General features: G+C 46.7%; 1 protein-coding gene across 4 annotated transcripts in view; it reads right to left on the bottom strand.

Annotated features, from left to right (window-relative positions):
• Nucleotides 1–24,198, bottom strand: part of NSD1 (nuclear receptor binding SET domain protein 1) — a 66,091-nt gene that overhangs the window by 18,966 nt on the left and 22,927 nt on the right. For 3 of the 4 annotated variants that reach the window (XM_054842107.1, XM_054842106.1, XM_054842108.1), the window contains exons 5-18: nt 20,535–23,115; nt 16,758–16,879; nt 16,327–16,612; nt 14,393–14,502; nt 13,230–13,299; nt 12,349–12,464; nt 7,518–7,661; nt 6,965–7,088; nt 6,234–6,434; nt 4,631–4,810; nt 4,150–4,306; nt 3,650–3,855; nt 2,956–3,068; nt 52–321 (exon numbers count right to left, since the gene is read on the bottom strand). In XM_054842107.1, the coding sequence (XP_054698082.1) occupies nt 52–321; nt 2,956–3,068; nt 3,650–3,855; nt 4,150–4,306; nt 4,631–4,810; nt 6,234–6,434; nt 6,965–7,088; nt 7,518–7,661; nt 12,349–12,464; nt 13,230–13,299; nt 14,393–14,502; nt 16,327–16,612; nt 16,758–16,879; nt 20,535–23,115 (4,680 nt within the window). The remainder of the gene's footprint in view (nt 1–51; nt 322–2,955; nt 3,069–3,649; nt 3,856–4,149; nt 4,307–4,630; nt 4,811–6,233; nt 6,435–6,964; nt 7,089–7,517; nt 7,662–12,348; nt 12,465–13,229; nt 13,300–14,392; nt 14,503–16,326; nt 16,613–16,757; nt 16,880–20,534; nt 23,116–24,198) is intronic. The other variant, XM_054842109.1, reaches the window with a different exon arrangement.

The following is a 24,198-nucleotide window of genomic DNA, read 5'->3' as shown; positions in this document are numbered from 1 at the left end:
AGCAAGAGAGAAGTGGCAAGAGAAAATTACATGCAGAAGCAGAGTACGTACCTTTCTGATGTCTGTTTTGGCTTGCAAGCCCCAGCCTCGTGCCAGCGTGCGGAAAATTTGTACCTCGGGATACTGCCGCTTGGAGAAGCACTGGTTCTGGCAGCGCTCCCCAGCAGGGCAGACCATGGGGTGGCATTCATAGAGCAACATGCGATTGATGCATTCGGAGTCCAGGCCACATGGGTTTTCATCTGTTGGTTTGCAGTTGCAACGTGGTATCTCGGACAGGTCTGCAGTGAAGATCTGCACCTTACCCACTGGCCGGTTCACCTTGAATGCACACAAAGGATGTTAGCTTTTAAGAGCAACAGGTCATCATGATAGTCATTTCTATACTCAACCCTTGCCTAGGAGATGACAGGCCACAGTGCGAGTTAGTTACAGCAACGGGTAGGAGGACACAAGTACAGGTACGTACGTACTTCTGGGCAAGCTATTTCAAGAGGTATACGGTTAGAGGAAAGAGCTGAGGAGGATGCAGGTCCTCCATTAGCATCACCTGGTGCAGTGTGTTTTCTGTGACCCCGGAGTGGGGAGAGGCTGCAAGTGTCCCCCTCCCATCACTGCTGTGCCTGCAGCCAGCCCAGGTGGCCCAGCGCTCTACCTGGCTGCACACCATACCTGTGACCAACACCAAACCATTTTCTGTGTGAAACAGCACCTTCTCCAGTCTCTGAGCGTCAGGTCCTTTCCCTTAGCTTTTCCTTACAGCCCCGGGTTTTGGATCTGTTACCTTCAAGCTGGTTTGTGCTCTTGGCTGTCACTACAAGAACCAGGCTGGCATGCCCATGGCAGAGTACGGAGGGCCTACCTACGCACCAGGCCACAAGCAGTCAGCTCCCTACCCAACTGTCCTGCAGATGTAAATGAAAGAAAAAAAAACAGACAAGGCTAGGGTTGGAAGGCCCAAACAGGAGCTCAGAGTTAAGCCAAGGAGCTCTCTAAAAACCGCTCTGGAAGGAAGCAGAGTGCAGCACCAGTTGGAGAAGCGACTGGCATGTCTGTGGCACGAGCAGGGTCCTTGGGTTTTGGTTAAAGGCAGCGAACGCTGAAAGGCAGGCAACAGAGAGTCAGGACTTTGGAGAGAGACAATGAAGAAAAGCTCCTTGCTGCTCTTTGCCCGGGTGAGCAATACCAACAGTTCCCTTTCCTCTCCCAGAACACAAAGGAGAGGATCATTTAGCAAAACTATTCCATCCCCCACACAATTTATCTAGTCCCACCCACAGAGCAAAGTTTCTGGTCACCTGCAGAGGCTGTCCGAGCCCTTTTCCTCCTTCTCTGTTTAAAAGCAAACCTTGCAGAACCCCCAGATTAATCTCTTCAACACACACAGCCTTCCCTTCCTCCTAGTACTGCCTCCCACCTTCCTCATCACTCTGGTGTCTGCTGCTTCCCACCTCTTACTCAGACTGTTAGCTCATCACCTCGTTAAGAGTGATGAGATTCACAGAGTTAGGACCACCCACCACCAGGCAGACAGAGGTGTCCTTGCTGGCTCGGGCAGTACCACTCCAAGCGACCACAGTGTCTAAGCGCAGTGCTGCTCTCAGCACGCACACACGCGTGCCCAGCAGTCCTACCCTACAGTCCGAGGCACTGCTGGTACAAAACCAGCTCCAAACCAGGGCGATGCTTGGAGTAGCCACAACCGTGATGAGATGAAGGATCCCAAATGTATTTTGCAGCAATCGCTTGTGTTGGTGCTCCTCAGGATGGACCCCGAGGTACTGATCTCCTTAGAAGGCCAGGATGGGAGCGGACACAGCCAGCTTCAGCCATTCCACCCTGAAGCCTTGCCCAGTTCACCGTATGTTCCTGCAAACTACTTTGCTTTCACAAACAACTTGCACCCAGACCTCAGAAGAGCTGCTAATGACCATTATTATTTATACTAAAAGGGTATTTCAAAAGCTCTGAACTGCTTCCAAAGTTCTTTCATCTTGCGGCCACAGACAGGCTTAAAAATACCTATAATGAGAAACTGTATTTCCTCCACTGGAGCTGCCTTGCCCATACTGCTGCCTCAGCATTCAGTTGTGTTCTTTACACTGTACTGTAACTCGTGCAGGATATACCTGCCTGGAAATCCTAACTAGAAACAAAACGTGACAGCAACCAGGTAAGCTTTCATAGTTTGCCACATAAAAAAAGGAAGGACCAGACAGAGGCAATGAAAAAAAGAGGAACGTGGTCCCTGAGTCACTGGGTTTCTGATCAGTCTGGACTCACGTCTCAAGCACATGTACCCCCTTTGGCCCCAGCTCTCAAGTCACCATCATCCTGTAGGACTTCTACTGCTGCTCCAATTCTATCTCAAAATACAGCCCTAAACACGAAGAGTTCCCCAAACCTCAGCAAAGGGGCTGAAATTCCAACATGTACATCTGCTTTAGTATTGCTATTCAGTCACCAACTGATACAGGAAAAGATATAAAACAATAACAGAGATGAAACAAGATACTGTGGGTTACCATCCTCCACATAGCTCTGCTCCACCGCACCCTGACCACCTCCTGTTTCGCACCCCCTGGGATGCCCACCTTGCCCTCACAGCACGCAGTACGTGAGCACACTGTGCATTACTAGCACTGTCCTCTGAGTTCCCAAGGTAGAGACACACTTCCTTCAGACCACACAACTGACACGGAACAGCACAGAGACGTCCAGATCTGTTCCAGTAAATCAGAGTACCTCTATTACTGGCGTCCAGCTTCCATGCAGCTCTGTGCATACATGAATCCTTTCTGTGGAGGATGACTGAAGATGCCAAGAGGAAAAATGTAACCTTCAAATGCAGCCAGACGCCCAAACAGTAGAAATGTTTCTGTATACCTGTAGATCACCTGCACCGACAGCTCAAGACTTCTCTCCCGTACCCACTCCCCCCACACCTGCCCTCACCTTGATGTGTTTGTAGGGAGGAGGTTTCTTGTCATTCTTTTTGTCTTCCTGAAGCTGCCTCAGTTCTTTCTGTGCCTTCAACTCTTCAAATCTTATTGCGGCTTCCTGAAGAGCTAAGTGAGAGAACAGGGTGTGTTACGAGGAACTCCCTCTCCTCACACAGAGCTGACCTGCCAGTGTCCACCCAGTGCTCACAGCTCCACAAGCAAACCTCCCTGGCCACGTACTTCAGAGGCAGGGGTTCACTGGAGGTGGTTAATAAAAGACCAATGCAGCAGGGCAGTCACAGGAGTTACAGTAAGGGACCTGCCCGTGGGTGAGGAAGCATCCAAACTGTCAGCTAGCTGTGCCTGCTTTTGGGCAGAGGTGTCAGGCAGCTGCATTCACATCTCTCAAGTGCATTTTTATACACAGATAATGACTGTATTAGACACAGAGAAGGTGACAGATCAGCAGCTCGCTCAGATTTAGAGCGGCTACGTCAGAGCTGGAGAGATGTGCAAGATCTGCACGCCCTTCTTCCTCTCTTTGGGAGTCAGACCAACAAACATCCTGGGTGCGTTCGATGACAGATAAGCAGCAGCTCATTCTGCAAATTTAATTTAGCATTAGCTCTAAGAAGATATTTGCTCTAAGAATGCCATTTCTCCAAATGGGAACGAAGAGAAACAGAACATGGATGAAGACAAGTTACCTTTCTTGTATATGCCATCCACGCCCTTCCCCATCTTGTCTTTGCTGCTGACATCACCTTCCATGTATGGGAACACACGGGCCTGGTGGGTCCACAGGTAATCCTTAGAGCCGAAGAACAGCACAGGGAACTCGCCGATGTCATGTTTCATTTTCTGGATGTTGACAGGAATTGTCCTAGGATGGCAAATCTCAGCTGGCCACCACCTGCAACACAGGAAAGGGCAGATGAAACCTCTGGCTTCCCCACTTCCAACCACCTCAGAAACATGCTACTGCATGGAGACATGGGGAAGAAGTGTGTGAGGGCCACCAGCAAGGCTGGTGGGGAGACAAGAGGCTACCGGAGGTGAAAGCATGCATTTTACCAGCTGCTACATGCATGAAAAAAGTGAGAGCCTGTTGCACTGTACCCTGCAGAGAAGAGAAGCTTCTCACCTCAATCACTATGAGCACTGTATGAAGAAGGGATGGGGACAAGTCTGTTCTACCTTCACCTACCTGTAGCGCCCAACTTTCACCCAGACTACTTCCTTGTAGTGTGGCTTTTTGCCTGCCTTGCAATCGTTACAGTACCAGCTTCCCTCTGGCATCTCAATGTTTAGACACTCACGGTGAAATGCAGCCGGGCACGACTCGCAGCATAAAAGGCTGCCCCCTGCAAAGAAAAGGAGGAATTTATCAGCGTCAGTGTGTAGAAGCCCTAGACTCCACACGCCCAGGCAGAAACAGCTGAGAAAAGGCCATGATGCTCTCTGCAAACCCTTTCCAACAGCTCATGCCCTACTTGTGTTGCACAAAGAACCCTTCTAAGGATCCAGAAAAAGTTCTAGCCTAAAGTTGGATTTCAATGGGCACGGATAGGAGCTGTTCTCAGCAGTTCTCACTGGCACACTCTGGATGGGCAAAGCTTCTGCCTGCTCTGATGACTTCTTGTCAGACTCTTGCTTGGTGACAGGGGATCCAGCACAGACCATCTCACCTTCCGAGCAGACAAAGCACCAGCTGACGTTGACGTGCTCATGGTTGCGGCAGCCCCTCCGTGCAGTGAAGTGATTGGGGCAGATGATGCTGTTGGAGGCGAGGACCACGGACCCAGCTGCGAGGCAGAAGTCATTGGAGTGGTACGCAACCGGACATCGCACACAGCGCATCAAGCGACCTAGCACCAGAACATGTTGGGAACACAGTGAACCTCTAAAGGAGGACAATTTTTTGTTTCCTGCCCAAACTTGCCTCTATTGATACCTAAGCTCAAAATGAGCAACCATAGGTGATCTTTGGAAACGGAAACTTACCTTTAATGACATACTCACTGGATTCCTATTAAATTATTTAATATAACAAAATATACGCAATTATAAATATCTGTAACATATATTTGTATATAACATATTCAAAATTGTATTATTTAGAAGTGAAAAACCTCCTGCGTGCTGTGCAGAAACAGTTTGAGAGTTCAGAGACTGGGACTGCTTCCTATCATACACAAATAATTAGTAAATCAGCTCAAACAGTAATTACGGAGAGGGTGTTCCAAGTGCTTAGCTGCACATAATGAAACTAATCCATGAAGCTTCTGAAAACATCGGAACTTGCCTCTCCCCTTTATCAGGTTTTCCCCTGAAATTCCAGAATGGAGAATTCAGAATTGCCTACAGGCCTAATTTATCCAAGGCTTTTGAGAGCCTGTTTTCAGTTCCTCACAGGAGACTATAAACAGGGAGAAAAAGGTGGGAGGAAAGGGGTCAATCTGTCCACCCAGAAGCAGCAGCCAGAGGAACACAATGCAAATGTTCAGTGGGGAAGTGGTCAGCAGTGGGCTTTAGACCTTAGTGTTGTCTTCTACATCAAATAGTGATATGTGGGGGAAGAAAAGACAACTTTAACACAGACCCTGAGGATAAAAATAGAGCTGGTCTTATTGTCACTCATCTTAAGATATCAAGGATTTAAAGAAAGGCAGCTTTAGAAGCAAATATACAAGGCGATCACATAAAAGTTTTAAGTTTAATCATGTGAGGTAAAGGTCAAGGTATTGCTGCAAACAGCTCAAACAAATGTTTGCCTGAGCAGCTTAGCCGAAGGGTGTCACTACTACAAGACGAGAATTTGCACTATAGAAAGGAGAACTAGAACAGTATCATAGTTTTTACTACGCTGCTGTCTGTGCCATTGCCTTGATAGCCAGCGCTGCTAAGCAGGCACTGTCTGCAGCACTGGCACAGTGAAAAGTCATAGGAGAAACATGAGAGCGTCTGTACAGCTCCAGAGACTTATTAAAAAACCCAGAGAGGCGTGTGGCACTGCGGGACGTGCAGGCATCCAAGCGTCTGGACAGAGGAGAACATTTTAGTTGCCATGTCTGACCGCCAGGAGTGCTGATGAGCAGCAACTTCCCATCCTGACACCACCCGTCCACTCCCCCAAGAGAAGCTATTCCTCAGCAAACACTACGGCAAGCACTGTGCCAAGGACAGAAAATCAACATCAAGAACTATCAGACCAGGTAACTGTGCAGCAGACACGAAACAAACAAAAAAAGCTTCTAACTGCACCCCCTAGACCACCCCAGATTTCAGTACCTTTAGACGCAGAGATGTTTGCTGGGTTAGCAGCGTGACAGGTCATGCATATGTGCAGGGAGCATCGGAAGCCCTTGTTCTGCATGACCGTGGGCGGATACTTTTGTATGCACGCTTCATGGTAATACTTCCCACAGAGGGGCAGCAAGCACCGTTTTACATCTTCCCCGCAGCTCTTGCACACAAAGCAGGTATGGACCCCTGGAGAAAGAGCAACAGACGTAACACCAAGGCTAAAGGAAGGGCTAAAAGAAGACCCGATACTTCTACCAGGCTGCATATTAGCACAGCACAACTTCCAACCTGCTGTACCTATCCCAAAGCACAGGTCTCTGCAGCAGGCTGGTTTTGCCTGCAGCTGCAATAAAATTCCAGATAAAAAAAATAATTATAGTTGTGATTTCAGGCCAGGGAAAAGAAAAAAAAACCACAAAAATTGACAACCCTACTTAGACATTTCCCCCTTTCCAGCCCTCTCTCCCTAGTCCCAGATACGAATTTCCCTTTCTCTTTCCCACCAGATCCTAAACATTCACTTCTTCACACTCTGTATACCTGAATCAAAAGTAAGATCAGTTAATTAGAAAGTCATTATGAAACTTCAAAGAAATAATGAGAGGACTGATAGCTAGTTAGCAGTCCTACCACAGGCACATTACTCCAGCAAAGGCAGCACCAGGTAAGCACGCAGCAAGCACCCTGGCCTTCTGCACTCAGAAAAGCTGCCTTACCTGTGGAACACTCGTTGCAGATGAATTTGCCCTTTGGCATCTCGGAGAGCCCAAGGCACTGCAGGTGGAAAGCACCACAGCACTGTGCCTCACACAGCAACAATTCCCCTGGCTTCTCGCAGATCTGTGGGGAGAGAAGCACCATGTCAGCTCTGAGCAACCTCCTTCCTCAACTCCTCCCAGACAGCAACAATCCACATGCTGGCCAGGACTGCCAGCAGAGATCCCTGCAGAAAAATGCTAAGTTTGCATCGTGTCAGTAAATTCAGGTGGTTCGTGCATCTTCACTGCCATTTGCTATTCACTGCCTGCCACCATGCATCAGCTAAAATGAAGCCTACGTTGGTCACGTCTCCCTAACATCTGTGGACTTTAGCAAGAGGAGAGGCAATCACAGAGGAAAGACTCAATTCAGAAAACAAAAAGCTGGTTAATTCTACAGTAAGCACCTTGAGGCTACCTGCATTTAGCTGAGGCATTAGCATGTTCCAGAACTTACAGGAAAAAACTTCATAGTAATAAAGTTTCAAACATATTTCTTCAAGGACTTTACCTGACACACATTCTCTTTGAGAGCTGCTCCTCCTCCACGTTCCCCCTGCATCTTTTTGGACGAAGGCACTCCATGGTCATTCTCTGACCCCTCTTCATTACCCTCTTTGGGGCTTGCAGCAGTACCATGAACCGATGTCTCCCCCTTTAAAAAAAAAATTCCAGAATCAGGGCTGTCAGCAGTTCCTGGAAACTACAAATTCATCCACTGAGCACATAACAGGTTTGTCAGTTGGTCTGTGTTACCCACCCCAGAGAAATATCCCCCATACAGTTCCACCAAAAGACTTACAAGAAAGGAAAGAGCTCTTAGTTTACTAATCATTAAAAAATACACACTCAACACAATTATTTTCATGTGCATAACCCCTCTGTGATGAAAGAATCATGGCTGAGAAGAAAGGAATTGCCCTGCATAGAAACAAATCAGGTAGGTTGGAATAGTGTGAAACACCCCACATGCTGATGGCTACTTGCACTGGAAATGCAAATGAAAAACTTCAATCCATCTTTATTGCAGTTGTCACTCTGCAGATGAGCCAGACTTTTCCCCACACTTGTCTCAGCTTGTCCTAACCCCTGTAAAATACAGGCACATAGGTACAAGACCTGTGTTACCATGAAGTAGCTGGCCAACGCCACAGTGAACAGTGCAGCAGGGCCATTTACAGCATCATCCTGCCTTGTGCAGTGAGTCTTTCCCAAGCATCTGTCCTGTATGAGTATCACAGCACTGACCATAACATCTACTGGTGAAAGAACATCCTGCTGAGAAGATGGGTTTCAAATGATAAAGGCCCAACTGTACCCTCACGGACCAAGCGAGCGATCCTGCCATACAGCTTCCCAAGGTGAAAGGACACCTTCTGATGTGCCCACAGGACCTGCCCAGACCCTGTTAGAGGGAAGGAAAGCAGCAGAGATCCTACAGACACTTGTTTCTACCACAAGATACTGCTGTCCTGGAGCTGCATATGGCAACACTGCCTTCACTTTTGTCAGGAGAGGCAACCAAGAGCTAGAAAATGCCATTCTGGCAGCTTCCAGGCCTCTTGGGCACAGTCTAGGCAACATGTCAGTCATCTCACCAACCAAAGCTGCTGCTCCAGAGTGGGTACGCCTTACAGGCCATTAATGCTGCAAAGCGATGCCTTTAGCTAAGTGCTTTGGGCAAGAACATTTTAAGGACTCTGCCATTTTTTAATATCCCAGCTCACTGCAGTTAGCTGAGTGATCTCAGTGCTTAGCTGCCTCCTTGGATCACCAAGCCATACCCAGGGTATGCCCAGACACAAACTATACACCAGAAAGACCTCATGAGGAATTCAAACTGCTGTCAGGAGCAGCAGCCATCACTCTCATACCTTCAAGGCTGCTTGGTGCCAGGTGCCCAGCTAATGATCACAAGAGGGAGCTTTGCAGCACTTTCTGTGTGGGAGAGTATCAGGCTGAGCTGTGGCTTGTAAGCTGCACCCGATGCCCTCTGAATACATTATTAGTCTGGGCAAAACAAGGACGTAAAGATCTCCCAAAGTTTAAAGTTGGAAGAACCTGGAGCTGGCATTTTGGTCAGATAATGATGCTTCCTTTGTCTGTTTGTTTCAGAGTGGGTTTTTTTTTTGTTTGTTTGTTTTTCACTCCCTGAATGTAGTAGTATGCTTTTATTTGGGGACATTTTAAAGCCATTTGAGTTTGTGGAGCAACGATGTGCAGGCGCACTGACGGTATATTAAAGCACACAATACAAAGATGAATGGTATAAATTGCCTTTATTGAGCACAAAAAAAAAGCAAAGTCCAAGCTACACACTACTGCCAGTCCAACATACCATATGGCGTGCAGCCTTACAGACTATCATCACAATCTGATAAGGAGCACATAAGCTGTTGCCACCCTACCACACAGCCCTGGCAGAGGGAAGGGAAAGGTCTTTATGGCATTGGTAAAAAGACCATCTAAGAACACAACAGCCACCTTTGCCTCTATACGCAATAGCATCTTCTCAAGCTAAGCACTATGATACTTCCGCTCCTGCAGCTGCATTTCTGCTAGGAATTACGTAGTCTGCTGCAAGACAGCCCTCTGGCCCAAACACTTGCTTTGGCTCCTGGAATGCTCCAGGAGCAGCACCGGTGACCAGTGCTCCAAGGACTGGTTACAGCTCAGGTCCTCCTATTCCTACATAGGTGCTCCCTCTTCTGCTCAGCTCAGCAGTGACCTCAGGGTTGCAGGGGTCACTGTAACGAAGAACAAGAGCAGGGTTAATCAGCTACTGGTATGGGCAAACAACGTCAGCTACAGCTTCTGCTTATGCTGGGGCCCCCAGTGTTACAGACACAAAGTGAGATCAGCCCCTTTCGTGGCCACTGAGGTCCCTGTCAGGAGGGGCAGGGTGCTGGTAAATAAGCACACCACCCATCCCGTGGTCAGCGGCACCAGCTTCCTAAGATTGTGTTTTGGAGGTGGGGGGGACATACTCAGATTTGCTACAAAGGTACAAGGGATTTAGAACTGATTCATCTTTCTGGCCACTTTCTACCACGGCTGCTGGGACCCCCTAGTTTGAACCCTGATGGCCATATTTCGTGTGTTAATGGAATGGGAGACTCGAATGCATCTAGTAGTCATATGACATTAACCAGCAACTCCCTCTTCAGATCTGAAAGCATCTGCTAGCAGCAATGCTACCTTAACAACTGAGCCCACCGCATGCTCTAGCCCTGCTCTTTCAGCCTAAACACATCCTATTTGGTTTTCCAAAGAGCTGGCCAATCTGCACATTTTACATGCCAGGATCTTAGCTTTATTTTAATCAATGCTCCCAGAACCACACAGGGAAGGGAATGTCAGAGCTAGGCAGGATGGGCAAAGCCAGATACTTGTGCATTGTGAACAGGGAGAAGGGGATCCCCATTCAAGGCCATCACTGAAAAGACCCTGTCATACTGTTTCCCCTCCTTCCCCTACCCAGCATGAGCACTGCAAAACTACATACCTCCTACAGAGGGCAGGTCTCCCATCCTGGGTCTTCTTCCAGAGCTATCTCTGCTGCTGTATCTGGCACATCCTCAAAAGCCTGGCCTGTTCTTTTGGCCTGACCTTGACAACCATTTCAACAGCATTTTCCATCCCCTTCTCTCAGTCTCTTGCTGCCCTGATGTTGTGAACTTCCACTCCTGGCTCCACAGACAGGCAAGGACAGAGAAAGCTGCTTAGTTCAGCCCAGGCGGACAAGCTTTCCTCTGCCCTCTTTTCCTCTGAAAGCAGCTGGATCCAAGGCTTCACTGCGTTGTATCACCAAACCATCTATTTCTTCTAGCACCGTTCAGCACAAAGTGGGGTTCCTTGCCTGGTATGTGGAAAGTCACTTAGGGACCAGCTAGGTCCAAATTCCACATGAAAGCACAACTGCATCTCCACAGCACCCCAATACTCACCAGTACCTGTGCACTCACCTAAACCAAGGGGTGAACACACTCACCACAGTGGCTCAAGAGACACTATGACAGAGAAATGGATGCTGGCAAAAGAGGCCAAGCATTGGCGCTTTTTTTTTTTTTTGGCATGGTTTACCATACCTAACTTCAGGTAGTCAACACAGATGTCTAAGGCTGGAGGCAGTTAAGACTCCCTGGGCTTCCTCTGCAGCAAATGGTGGGTGCAGGATTCAGAGCCATATCTTAGCTACTTTGCTGCTCTGAATTGCCCCCTCTTTTCTTCCCTATAAAAGATTGAGAGAGAATTTTCTGGCTCAGAGCTGAGCCAGTCTCTTAGTGGGTGCCTAACAACAGACAGTGTTAGCTACCCCCCAGCATTGGCAAAGATATTTGTACAGGCTTCTTTGAAACATGATTCCAGATGAGCACACTTCAGAAAGAGCACGAACAGGAGTACAGGAAGGCTTGCATGGCCCAGGGGTATTACCCCACTTTATCACCCCCAACAGAAACGCCTTTTTCAAAAAGCAGTAGCAGCAGGGTGGCTGGCACTGCTCAGACAAGCGGTGTGAGGTTTGTGCTCTGCTGGAAGCTGTATAACAACAACAAATATAACAATATATGTCTGTAATTCACTCCTGAAATACATACTGACTATCCTGACAGAACAGCCTGCTGCTGAACCTGGGCCACTGGAAGTGAGAGGCGATGGTGAGAGGCCCAGAGGTGTTCCGCCTCTCCCAGGAAAGTCTTGCTTCCCCTACACTTGGTGATACCTGGCTCATTCCTAAAAGGCAAAACGTGCTTGTCAGAGATATTTGTATGTCAGCTCTGCTGGGATGCAGTAGAAGGGAGTTACCCCAATTATCCCTTTCTGCTGGATGGCAGAATGTAATCAGAGGCTCCAGTGAGCAGTCACAGACAGTACCCCCATCCCCTCCAGCGTGGTTCTTAGCTCACCCTGGCGCACAGGGGCAAGTGGAAGGAGGGGTTGAAGTCTGCAGTCTAGTGCTTGTGCTTCGTACTGGTGCGTAAAAGGGCAAGAGTACCACCACCACCAGAGAAGACCTTTTACAGCAGTTAGACCTTCTGAGGTACAAAGCAAGATGCCACGCAAAACCTGGTTCCATCAGATCAGAACAGCCTCTCTCCCGGAGAATTAGCTGAGTAGCAGCTTAAAAACTGGTCCCGAGTCAAGCAGTCATCACAAAACAGCTACTAAGTCAAGATGCTATCTTCAGCTTCAACCCCAGCTCATGCAACTACATCAGTGGGACAAAGTCCCAGTTGACACACCAGCCAGCCCAAGATGACCCAGCCCAGGCTCTGCACAGTGCCCTGGGAAGTAGCAGACAGGTTACAGGGATGACAGCACATAGGAAGACCTAACAGTACCTCAGAGTGTGGGGTCTCCCCTAGACCCTCCTCATTTCTCTCCTTCTTGGAATGCATTGCAGAGGGATGGCGCTGTCTCTTCCGCTTCCGCTGCTTCTCCGAGAGCTTTTCAGAAGCTGGGATGCAACAGAAAAACCGCTCAAGAAAAATGCAGAAATAATTCCCTTGCAACAGATGCTACCAGCAAGTTCTACATCCTTTCTGAGTGCTTCAGGCTGGGTCCTACTGTCTTTGAGGGCGTAAGGGCTGGGGCAATACCAGGCCCCAGGCAGTCTGCCCTCTGCCCTGCAACCATCAGAGCACCACTGATTCATACTGGTTTACACTTTTGCTAAACTGCTGAACATTACTCTGACCTTCCTGAGACAGCCCCCCAGCAGAAAAGAAGAAATGCTACCAACACAAAGCTTACGTTGCTAATCAAATGCTGGTAACTACCTCCTCCCACCACACTGCAACAAAAACCTCCTCATGTCGATACCAGTGATACAAAGGAAGACACAATACAATGCAACTGCAAAACTGTCCACGGGACAGGGCAGCCGCCGCTCAGCCTGGTCACAGCATGTCATCAGACAAAAGATAGGGCATTGGTACAGGACCTGTGCTGATGAATTGCCTTCAAGCACCCAGACTATGAATGAGAAGTGAACATCATCTCGTGGAAATATGAGCCCACCATCTCCACTTTCCACAGGGAAATCAAAGACTTAACAGTGCCTTTGGTAAAAATCTCAGTACCTATTTCTTCTGCCACTGCCTCAGCTGAGGCAAACACCCTCTGAGAGCCCAGGACACGTAAGCCCTTACACACACGCACAAAGCCACAGCTACTGATCCTAATGTCACCAGTCTACCCCCGCAGCCCTGCCTTCACTTACCTTCTCCCAGGTCTGAGAAGCGGGCTGGCGAGTAGAGCTCAGAGCTGTCGCTTTCTGAAGGGCCAGTGCCCTACAAATACACAAGAGAGTCAAGTCACCAGATGCAAATCAGAGACGCATGTTCCTCAGCCACGCAGAGCCTTTACGACTGACTGCAACACGTAACTTACAGTTCAGGTCATGAATTCATCAGTGATTAGAGACTTTACAAGAAAACAATTGTTTTGTATGTGTGATAGATCCCACATGGAAAAGTCAGTCTCTGGGCAGGGAGGAGTGCTGAGTCTGCTGTGTCCTATGCTCACCAGCATCATCCGCTGTTTCCTGAGCTCTCCCAAAGAGGCTGCTAACACCCTGTAAGCTGCTGGGAATAGAGACTCTCTTCTGGCTTTACACTTTTACGGAGCTTAAGACTGAAATACACTGGCCTCTACATTACTGCAACTATGATAACTGTATTAAGTCTGTACCACACACAGAGAGAAAAATGAAAGGAGGAAAACTGTTATTAATCAACCTTAGAAACAGTGGCAGCAAGTCTTGTGCAGGTACACCACCTGAAATAATTCTTTACAAGTTGCTTTTTTCCAAACAATGCCACTGAATATTAATATTTATCAAAGAACAGCATTTACTTGAAAAATCTGCACTAAGCACTGCATACTACATGTGATACAACTCAAGCCTCCATCCTGCTACAAGCTCTGCACTTACATACCATTCACCAGCCCACTTGGGAAGGTAACAAAGGAAACACTGCTCAGAGAAAAACTGATGGAAAAGGACAAAGCCTTAGGTTCAAGCTCAAGCTACGCTGCAACATCACAGCGACAGAATGCCTCTGCGCAAAATGTTTCTGCTCACACCTTCCCAGCCAGCATCCAGATGACTCCTTTTCCATACAAATCAATGAAGAGAGGAGATTTTACAGCCAAAACTACCCAATCCCCATTACAAAGTGGGGAGGGGTGGGGAACACATCTGTATTCAGCAGATTTCTTCATCATAACACAGCAACCAGCACCTTTGGGAAGGGTGGACCTTTGCTCCTGGGCTACAGCCAACAAAAAAACCACAGCCCATTGCACTGTGTCTCATTCAGCAGGGTCTGCTGTCTGGGCTCATTTTCTATCTGGTTTTCAAAAGAGCTGGAAGGAAAGTACCTTCTTTGGGGGAGTCCACTCCTCCTTCTTTGGCATAAAGGCAGTGTCCAAATCATTGGATTCCAAGAGCTTTTTAGTGGGTTTCCTTTGACGCTTGCTTTCCAAGTTTCCTGCAATGAAACTCTTCACATTAGATAAAGGGGGGGGTTCTTCTCTTCAATCAGACTAAGACCATTAAGCAAATATCAGCCAACAGTTTGAAACAATCTGCTTCACCCTGACTTTGGGATCATAAGCTCCTTCGGCAGAGATGCCAATTACCTGTTTCTGTACAACTTCCACAAAAACGGACCTCAGTTTGCCACGACCTTCAGGCATATACAAAATAATTGCCCACAGAAGAAAGACTATGAAGTCAATTCCAGCAGGTAACACATTCTGGCAGCTCAATTCAGATCATAATTTCCCAATCACTTTGATCTGGGGTAAGCCAGTCCTACCGCTGACAAACACAGCCCTGCTTCCACTCCCACACTGCTCCCACAGGCATTCACACTGCGCATAGAACAGGCTAAAGGACATGCTCCAGTTAAAACTGCCCGGGAAAAGATGCCCCAGACTAGCTGTAACCTGTATTATTTCCAGCTCACGCTTTTTGCTGGCACTGGGGAGGTAGCAAGTTGCTAGACCTGGGCTCATCCACACTGATTTTGGCAACATTAAACTTAAAATGACCAGGAAATGATGATGCTATGAGTGCAAGACACTCCACAGAAGCAGCCTGCTGCCCATCCTACCCTGTTGATCTGCTTGCTTCATCAGCCTGGGCTGAGTCCTTTCTGTGACATGCACCTCTGCACGCACTGTTACACTTCAAAAACCTAATGGAGGGACAACATAGCATCGATCTCAAGGCAAGGCTCTGTCCACAGCTTGGGTTCTGTGTGCTTCAGCAAGAGCTGAGTTTTCTCAGGAGGGGGAAGAGCTATGCAATGTCTGCATACGAGATGTTTGCTCCCACTGCTGCACCCGGTACTGTTCTCCTGCATCTTCAACCTCAGGTTCACACCCCCAGTTTTTCCTCTTTTAATCCTCTCCAACTTTCCATTTCCATCTGACATCCACAAGCCCCCAAAGGTGATCCTCCTGCCCTCAAACAAAACAGACTAACTGACCTCCCAGCAACGATATCTCTCTGCCACTTGGTTTGATTGTTTTGACCACAGGCCCTTCAGAACAGAACAGTGCTCCCTCCACGTTAGCACAGCCAGAACACCAGGTGTGTGTCGTGGACCCTCGACACATCTTTAGGCACTACCAGAGAATGAACCTACTGCAAAGTAGACCCCGATACTGACTCTGCTGGAAAGGTGAAAAGCCTGTCAGACCACACTCACTCTTTGTAAACTGTGCCCTACTGAGAGTTAAGGTCCTGGTGTGCCACTAGTACAAGTCTCCAACAATTTCTACGGATGTTTTGAACAGCTAAGGAAAAAAACTTTTTTCCAGAGGGATTTCTGTCCCACAATTCCCTGAGCTCATTAGGAGAGCAAAAGGTCACCCCACAAGCTATGCAGATTAGACTTTGTGTATCAACCTCAGCACAGCAACGTTCATCCAAAGGGTTTTAACAGCAGCAAGAGACCTTAAAGCTAAAGGAATGTCACTGTTTGCAAGCACAGATGGCAAGGACTCAGAGAAGGAGTTGTGACTGTCTTCATTTAGAAAAAGAGGTGTTCTGTGCCAGGACCTAAGGAGGACCATCACACACTACAAAAAGCTAACGGCGTCAGTCTAATCATCCAGCTCACTGGGTCACCCACTGCATCCACCCTCTCTCCCTTGCCAGCACTAGTAAAGGTCATTGAATGAAGCAAAGCAAAAACAAACAGATCAACAGCTACTAACCTTTTCACTCTGACCAAAGCAACAATTTCCACTAAACTTGTGACACGTTCACTTATGGGAGCAGAATAACGCAACCTCCCACTTACCTGATTTCAGGAATCTCTCTTCTGCATCTGGAGAAGCAGAAACTTCAGAAACATCCAAGGAAGACAGCACCAGCTCTGGAAAATCTGAAGGTCCTTCTAGAAGTTGATCAGTGGGATGAGATCCTAGTTCCCTAGAGAAGGAGCACTCTGCTTCAAGGATGGGAGGGGACTCTTTGGTTGAAGATGGAGTTGAAACCAAAGGACTCGGCCCCCGCTGGGTATCTCTGTCAGGACTGCATTGTGCAGGAAGACCTCCTTCAAATTCAGACCTTACCACGGAATTCACCTAGCATAGCAAAACATGTTGATGAAAACATTTACCCTGCACAGCACTGCACGCAGCAGGAACACTCAGCCAGCAAGAACACATCAAAAACACAGACTAGAGCCCCAGAGTAATAACCATGAAGAGCACATTAACCTTCACCTACCTTTTGCAATTGCTCCTGGCCTTTCTTTGATTTTTTCTTGGGCGCAAATAAGTGATCATATTCTTCTGCATATTCCAGAAGCCGTTTACTCGGCTTTCTAAGGCGTTTCCTCTCTGAATGTACTAAGAAAAAGGAAAGCAGCTTCAAGACTGTGTTTCTGAGATGATCACAAGACAAAATTCTCCTCATGATCTGTAGATAACATTTGCTCCTGCCTTCTCTTCCAGAGGCTCCATGTGGGAAGCACCCTGATACTTCTTTGTCTTTGATACAGCCTAATAATTTTTGAGCCTCCTATTTTCCACAATCCTGGCAGGTGGGATTTTTGAGGACCGAAGGAACTTCAACCAGTTCAGATAAGAAATTAAAAAACATTAAGTATTTGACTGAGAGGCTCCTGAAATTTCACCCAATGCCTCCCTAGACAAACTACATCTATCCTTCTTGCAGTACTTTTACCAAAACCTAAGTCTATTAGCAACTTGCACTCATCATGCTACTTTTGCTGTTAACCCAAACTCCTTTGGTTTTGATGCAGGGGCATGCGAAAATGCTGTTTTGCCATAAAGTAGTACAGTCATTAGTGTCACTAGTAACACATGAGCCTACCTCCTTCCCTTCCCCTCCTCCCTGGCTTATTTCTGTATATACTACAAGAGCCTCGTATTCCCCATCTGCTACTGCAAGCCCATTTATTGCCTTTGCTTCCCGACAATAGATGCCACAATGAGATCAGGGAGCGAACAGTCCTCGCCAGCAACTGCAAGCTCTTCAAAGCTCAGATGTCTTTGTTTGCGCGATGCTGCGCCATCGCAAGGGAAACCCAGTAACAGGTATTTCCACGACAGAAACCTAACCATCCATGCTATACTGGCTCACAACACCCCAACGCATGGCAAGCTCAAAAAAAAAAAAAAAAAAAAAGCCCTGATGCTCTATCATATCTGCTCAGCAAGCTGCAAAAGCAAGATGATGCAAGTTTATGGCTCTTTCTCACTTCCCAGAATACCTCTGACTTTTCCCCTTCATCAGTTTTCAAAAATTATTACATAATATTGTCAAAAGATGTCTCCTAGTCATAAAAACATTTGCAGCCTCCTGGAAGTTTAGGAACAAACAGTAAATACTCTCTTTGCCTCTTTTCATGTGTAGGAGGTGGCTTTTTCTTCTTTAAAACGGAAACATTTTATAACAAAGCATTCCAGTGCAACACTTCAGAACAGGGATGTTGGACAAGATTGCTACACTTTATTGTGGCTTTGTGGTTAAACAAGCATGAGAACATCAAACTTGGCAAAAAGAGAAGAAAGGAACAACTTGCTCAAACACAGCTGTTTTCAGCCTCTATTAACACTCTGCACAGGTGTCTGGGTGAAATACACATTTCAGCACATAACCAGTTATAGGCAGAGTATCCTTACTAGGCAACTATTTAGAGCCCCAAAGCCATGCACCACAGCACAGCACCAGGGGCTGGCTGAACTGCATATTTTTCCTCCCAAGCGAATCCCATACAAGAATCCCAAATGGACTCTGATTGGCACTGGCAAATCACATACCTGACAAAACTATTATTTACAAAAATGTTTTATGTCAGCAAATTCAACCAATCTTCACTTCTGCCTTATTTGCTCTAAATTGCACCACAAAGTTTGTAGCAAAAACCACGTCAAATATTGCCATTCAACTATGATTAAGACTTTATATCATTTGAGCTTAGAGGAAATGACGCAGTGACTGCAATCTGTCGTGATCTCTTACACTGATACTCTGCTGCAGACGAGGATAAGCCACATTTTCTCAAAGTACTGGCAAACAGACGAAACTTCTCTTCTGTAAGCTGCGCTTAGTCTAACCCCCAGCATCATTCTCTGTGCTTTCTATATAAGTGCCCTTGCCTGATATAAACGGAAGACTGGTTTCCACGAATGGGCTTTTCATGGCTTTAGAGGTTTACTCACTACCACCAGCACGCTGGGGATGTTACAGCAGTCCAGACAGCTCCTTGTACAGAGGCTCCGGTGGCTCCCTATGGCACACTTGTATAGGTAAGATTCAGGTGTGCTTCAAGGCTCACGTGCTATTTAGAGCAGTGGAATTTGAATACACTGCAGTTGCTGATCTGTCACTTCTACAAGCAAACCCAGGCCCTCACTGTGTCCCTGCGTGCAGTACCAGCACACCTCTGCGTTCCTGTCCGCTGATGCCACCTCACCCAGGAGCTTGCTGCCTTCCTCTGCTGCTTCTCTCCTCTTAACGTTACTACCTCTTAGCAGCTCTTCTTCTCTAGCTCTCTCTGTAGACTCGCGTCTTCATGTCACATAGCAACGGACAGGGATGTTTCAACTGCAAAACCATCATGAAGCCACGAGAACCCAGCTGCATCTTAGCACAAACGAGGAACCTGCTCCCACTGGCAGGCTGCAGCACTCCTGCGGCAGAGCCTCAACAGCCCCAGAACAATGTGCAGCCTCTTGCCTGCTCTGTGAAGACTTAAAGTCCTCAAAACCAGGCAGCCACAGCCAGAGGAGTCTGTGAATCATTAAGCTTGTCATGGTTTCAAACCAAAACTTTTACCCTGTGCGTTACACCCTATGGGCTCGTTTTCTGTGCTGGCTGTGACTTGCCTTGGGCAGGTCCTACAACCACCAAGCTAGGAGCTGCCTTTTCCACACTGAAATGGAGGTGCAGGCAACCTCCAGCGCCCACTAACAGCAAAATACACACACGAAAATGTGCACTGAGGGAACATGTAAGTGACAAAATGCACACAGGTTCAAAATTCTGTCAAATTATATTAATTTATGATATTCCAAATAAATTAGAGCACTGCAGTTTGGTGAAATCTATGTTAAAATTTCATTTTGTTGTTTTCATTAAGGTTTGCTTCCCCAGATTCTGTGCAGAAGCCTGAGGACGGCATGTGCTGAATGAGGTTCTACTGGACCCATTCCCTCCATACACATAATCTTTTTTTTTGGGGGGGGCTTTAACTCAATGTCCCCATCTCTGTGGGAGAGGCAGAGCTGTCTGACCTTGTGGTCCTCAGAAGCCTCCTCCTTCCCAGGTCATTTCCCTTCCAGTGATGCTGCCTTACTTCTGCCTGCCATCCTCCAGACCCACCTCCAGCCCAGCCTCCCTGGTAGCTTCCCCCTCTTCTGTTCTCCCCTTCACCCCTCAGGCACCACACCAGAGCTGTAAATTAGGAAATCTGTGGGGTTCCCCAATTTGTTATTAGCAGCTAATAAAATTCCACACTAAAATACAAATAAAACCCCCCACCAACAGATTGTCTTGATGAAATCCTACAAAACAAACCAAAGACTGACTCTGTGTCAAACAGCACTAGGAAAGAAAATAAAAATAAAAATAAAAATAAGAGTAGCCCTTGAGGCTGTTTCCCACAACTTTCTAGTGCTGGTCTATCCAGCTAACACCAAGCACGTGGCTCTAAGCAACACATCACGAAGGTATAAGCTTAAGAAAAGTCCCAAACTTGGAAGGATGCTTATTTTACCTTTCACTGTGGAGAAGCTAATGATTTGTAATATATTTAAACTTTCTGACCAAAAAGCTACGCAAAATCCCATAATCGCGCCGCCTTCTTCGTTCTCCATGCTTACAGAGAACCCAAAACCAAGGTATCACACTTTCTTCAGCTCAGATGTATACATCTCCACAGTGTCAAACAGCCCCAAGTTCCATAACTTATGCTTTAAATGAAAAAGTATAAAATGTATACAAATACACACTCTGGCGCAAGTCCAGCTCCCTTACCTTGTGCAGAGAATTCAGACTGGGGAGCAAAGTTGCCAAGCTCTGTTTCTGAGTCCATCACACTGTTGTTTGGCTTACCACATACATTCAAATGTTTCTCAACTAAGTCTAAATGATTCTCATAGTCCTGAGCTGTCAGGTCTCCCTCAAGCACCTTTGAATGAGGGGAATGCCTACGTCCCAAGCACTCATTTCCCTTCAGTGAAAAGCCACGAGAATTCAGGCCAAAGGCACTCTCCAAGTTTCCTTGTTCCCTAGATCTACTGATGTGCTTATTAGATCTAGCACTGCTTTGGTTAAAACGCTGCCACCGCTTTTTGGGTGCTACGTGATTTATATCATTAGACTCATCACCAAGAGAGCTCTCACTATTTGCCTCTGAATCCAAGTCTGGACTCTCCCCATTTTCAGCAGAAGTGCAGCTCTCAATATTTCTACCAGCTTCAGGTCTCCTTCCAATACGATCTAAATTGTCATCAGATAAACAGGCAGAGTCTTCATCAGTTGAATGTTCTGTTAAATCAACAGACTCTTTCCTCTCAGTATCTTCTGCTTCATTACCTAGAGGACTGGTAACCGAACCGTGAACACGGAATGCATGTTCTCCTGAATCTCTGGATAACCGACTTAACAACTTACTTGGCCCTCCTGGTTTTAAGTCCTTTCTGTTTGAAACTGTTTTATCTCCAAGCTTTGATGACTGCTTAGATTTTGAACAGTTGCGTTTGGGCACACAATTTGTGCCGTTTGTCCCAGAAACAGCAGTACTCGCGGGCTCCCTTTTACTAGTACCAATCCCCGTCAACTTGGTTGGAGGATTGCGCGAAAATGAGGAGTTGCTTATAGCGGAGTTTGGAGTTACTGTTTCCTGGACACAATCTCCATTTTTTTCTATTTTATATGGGGGACCTACAATAGACAAGGACTTCAGACCACTCGCAGGATTGCTTCCAGAACCATCAGCTGTGTTGGTATTTCGAAATGGGACTATATTTTGACCAGTCATCAGTTGCTGCTCTTTTGTCTTACTGTCATGCATATCCTTCAACATCATTAACAAGGTGCTGAATTTGTAATCTGGCTCAATGGGCAAACGACCATGACCAGACGCAGAAGAGAAAAGTAAAGGTACTGTGGCCTTTGGAGTGCCAGAGTCACTAGCATCATCGTTCATGGACCGGTAAGACAGCTCCTTCAGCTCTGACAAGACATGCTTCACCACAGCTGTTTCTATTTCAGCAGAATCCCTGGGTTTCTCATGCATGTTGTTTAACAGTTTCTGACCATCAACTTTTCCGCTTCTCTGAAGAGAATCTCTCTGAAGGCCAGAGAAACCTTTGGTATCAGAAGAGCAGCGATTCACACCACCCTCTTCTTCTGCAAGAGAAGGCTCCAACCCAGCAACCTTTTCTTTATGTTTGCATTTTATACTCCTGATTCGGGGTAATTTCATGCTTTTCGGTTTTAAGATTGCTTGATTTGCAACAGCAGGCCAGGAGCTGTCCTTGGAAACACTTTGGGGAGTAGTGTGCTTGTTTGCTAGGGAAAGATTGTCATTTCTCACATCTGAAGAGCGCTCAAGAGCCATCAATGACATCTCAGCATCAGAGAAGCCTACTTCAAGCTCCCCATCTGCAAATTCAGTATCAAGTCTGCTGGTTACTGAACCTCCCAGAGGTTTGCGATCTCTGCATGACTTCTTCCTGGCCCTTCTGTTGCTCTTCTGAGAAAGATACATGGAAAACTTAATGTTTCCACTTGATGTCATAGGAAATTCCTTCTCCACTTTATCTGAAGAATCACTAACTTCCAGAACACTAGAGGCTCTCTCTGAACTTTGGTCCATGGTATCTACGTCACTGTTCCCACCATCTGAGAGGGAAGAGGATGAATCCGATTCTGTTTGCTTTTTCTCAATACCAGCATCAGATGCAGAATAGTGTATCTGTAATTTGGAACTGCACAAAATGCCCAGGGAGCTCTTCTCTCTCTCCAAAGAAGTGCTGGAAAACAAATCCCCTTGGAGAGTGTTCTTCAGAGTATCGCTTTTACGATTCTCATAGTCTGTTTTCAAAGGTGTCTTTTCAAAACGTCTTTCTCCAAAGGAGGAAAGCAAATGGTTTTCCCTGGTGCTACTGGATGCTGTTAGGCTGTTGGCAATCCGGCGAAGTTCATGAGATGCATGTTTATCTGGTAGGTCCCCAACAATCATGTTTCTAACTATGCTGTCTGGTGTTTTTTCTTTGATTTCTCCCCCAGATGCTTCCCCTCTTGCACCACTCTTTTTTACTCTAGTCCTTTTTCTGCTGTCAGAGCTTTTTTTCACATGTGGCTTAATGTGCAATTTTCCTTTTTCACTGGTCAGGTGTCTGGAGTCAAACGCCAAGGATTTAAAACATCCATTCAGCTGCCTGTCCCTTTCCGCTCCAGGGCCATTGGCATAATATTCCGACTGCACTTCCTTCTCGCTGTCCAGCTCGCTGGAGTTCTGGCTGCACTTTTGATCCTCCAGTCCCCCAAGAAGAATGTCTTCTGCCTGTCCAACACTGACTTCCCATTTAGCCATAAATCTTTGAGGAACCTTAAAGTTGGAGGAGACAAAAAAAAAAAAAAAAAAAAATTCAGTGGGTAACCTACAAGATAAAAGTGAGATCAAGGTGCAGAAGGCACAGAACAGAGCAACAGTCCTGCATTTTACATCTTTAAGACAATCACATGGATTCCCAGAGACTGTGCCTAGTGGACACAGAAAATACTGCTCCTGGGGAAGTACTCTGCACTCCTGCTGAGCCTAATAAAAATCCCTGTGCATTCCCAAAACAGCAAAAAGGTACCTGCAAGCACAGGACTCCCAGGAACAAGATGTCCTGGCATCCCAGCACACTCTGAACACAACAGCCTGTAAAGGGGAATGCATATGGTATGGATCCCTGGCACAGAAACGCAGGCAACAGCCAACAAGCTTCTAAAGGCAAATGCAATATCATTTTCCACAAAATATTTGAGCAGACATGCTTGTTTTGCTCATTCTTGATTCTTCCTGCATCCCTTGAACTCATAGCACAATTTGATCTTCGCTCTCCATCAACTCACCTTGGTACAAACATGAGATACACACATACTTCTAAAACACGCTCTATTAAATTCAAGATGTCTATTGCTGCGAAGTCTCCCAGCTTTAACTCCGTACCTTTAAGTATAAAACAAAAAGCACTCCACATACTGGACAGGAACTTCTGCTAACATCTAAAACCAGGAAGAAACTTGTTTTTTATCTGCATGTGCAGTTTTTGGCTGTGCAACAGCAAGTCAAAGGCTTCACAACTGCTCTTAAAATCAAAACCAATTCCAAGGCAGGAGGAACAACTCACATTTCTGACACTTTTCCTTTAAAAAAACCCAAACACCACACCAACAAAATCTCATTTCAGCAGATTAAAAAAGTTTTATGAAGCCTGACAGCAAACCAGCCAAATACTCTCAGCTTTGCATCAGATCTTGGCTTCCAGGGATGCAAACCTGGACATTTATGTGAGCCACAAACATTTGATTCTCTTTACCGCAGCCACACTGGCACTGCCATTTACACATAGGACGAGATTCTAGCCACGCAGCACTTCCAGGACCAGAAAAATTACGTGGGAGAATGTAACTAGTTGTTAGG

This window comes from Grus americana, chromosome 14, assembly GCF_028858705.1.
Source record: "Grus americana isolate bGruAme1 chromosome 14, bGruAme1.mat, whole genome shotgun sequence".
In the NCBI taxonomy this organism is placed as follows: domain Eukaryota; kingdom Metazoa; phylum Chordata; class Aves; order Gruiformes; family Gruidae; genus Grus; species Grus americana.
This window is presented reverse-complemented; position numbering and strand designations above follow the sequence as displayed.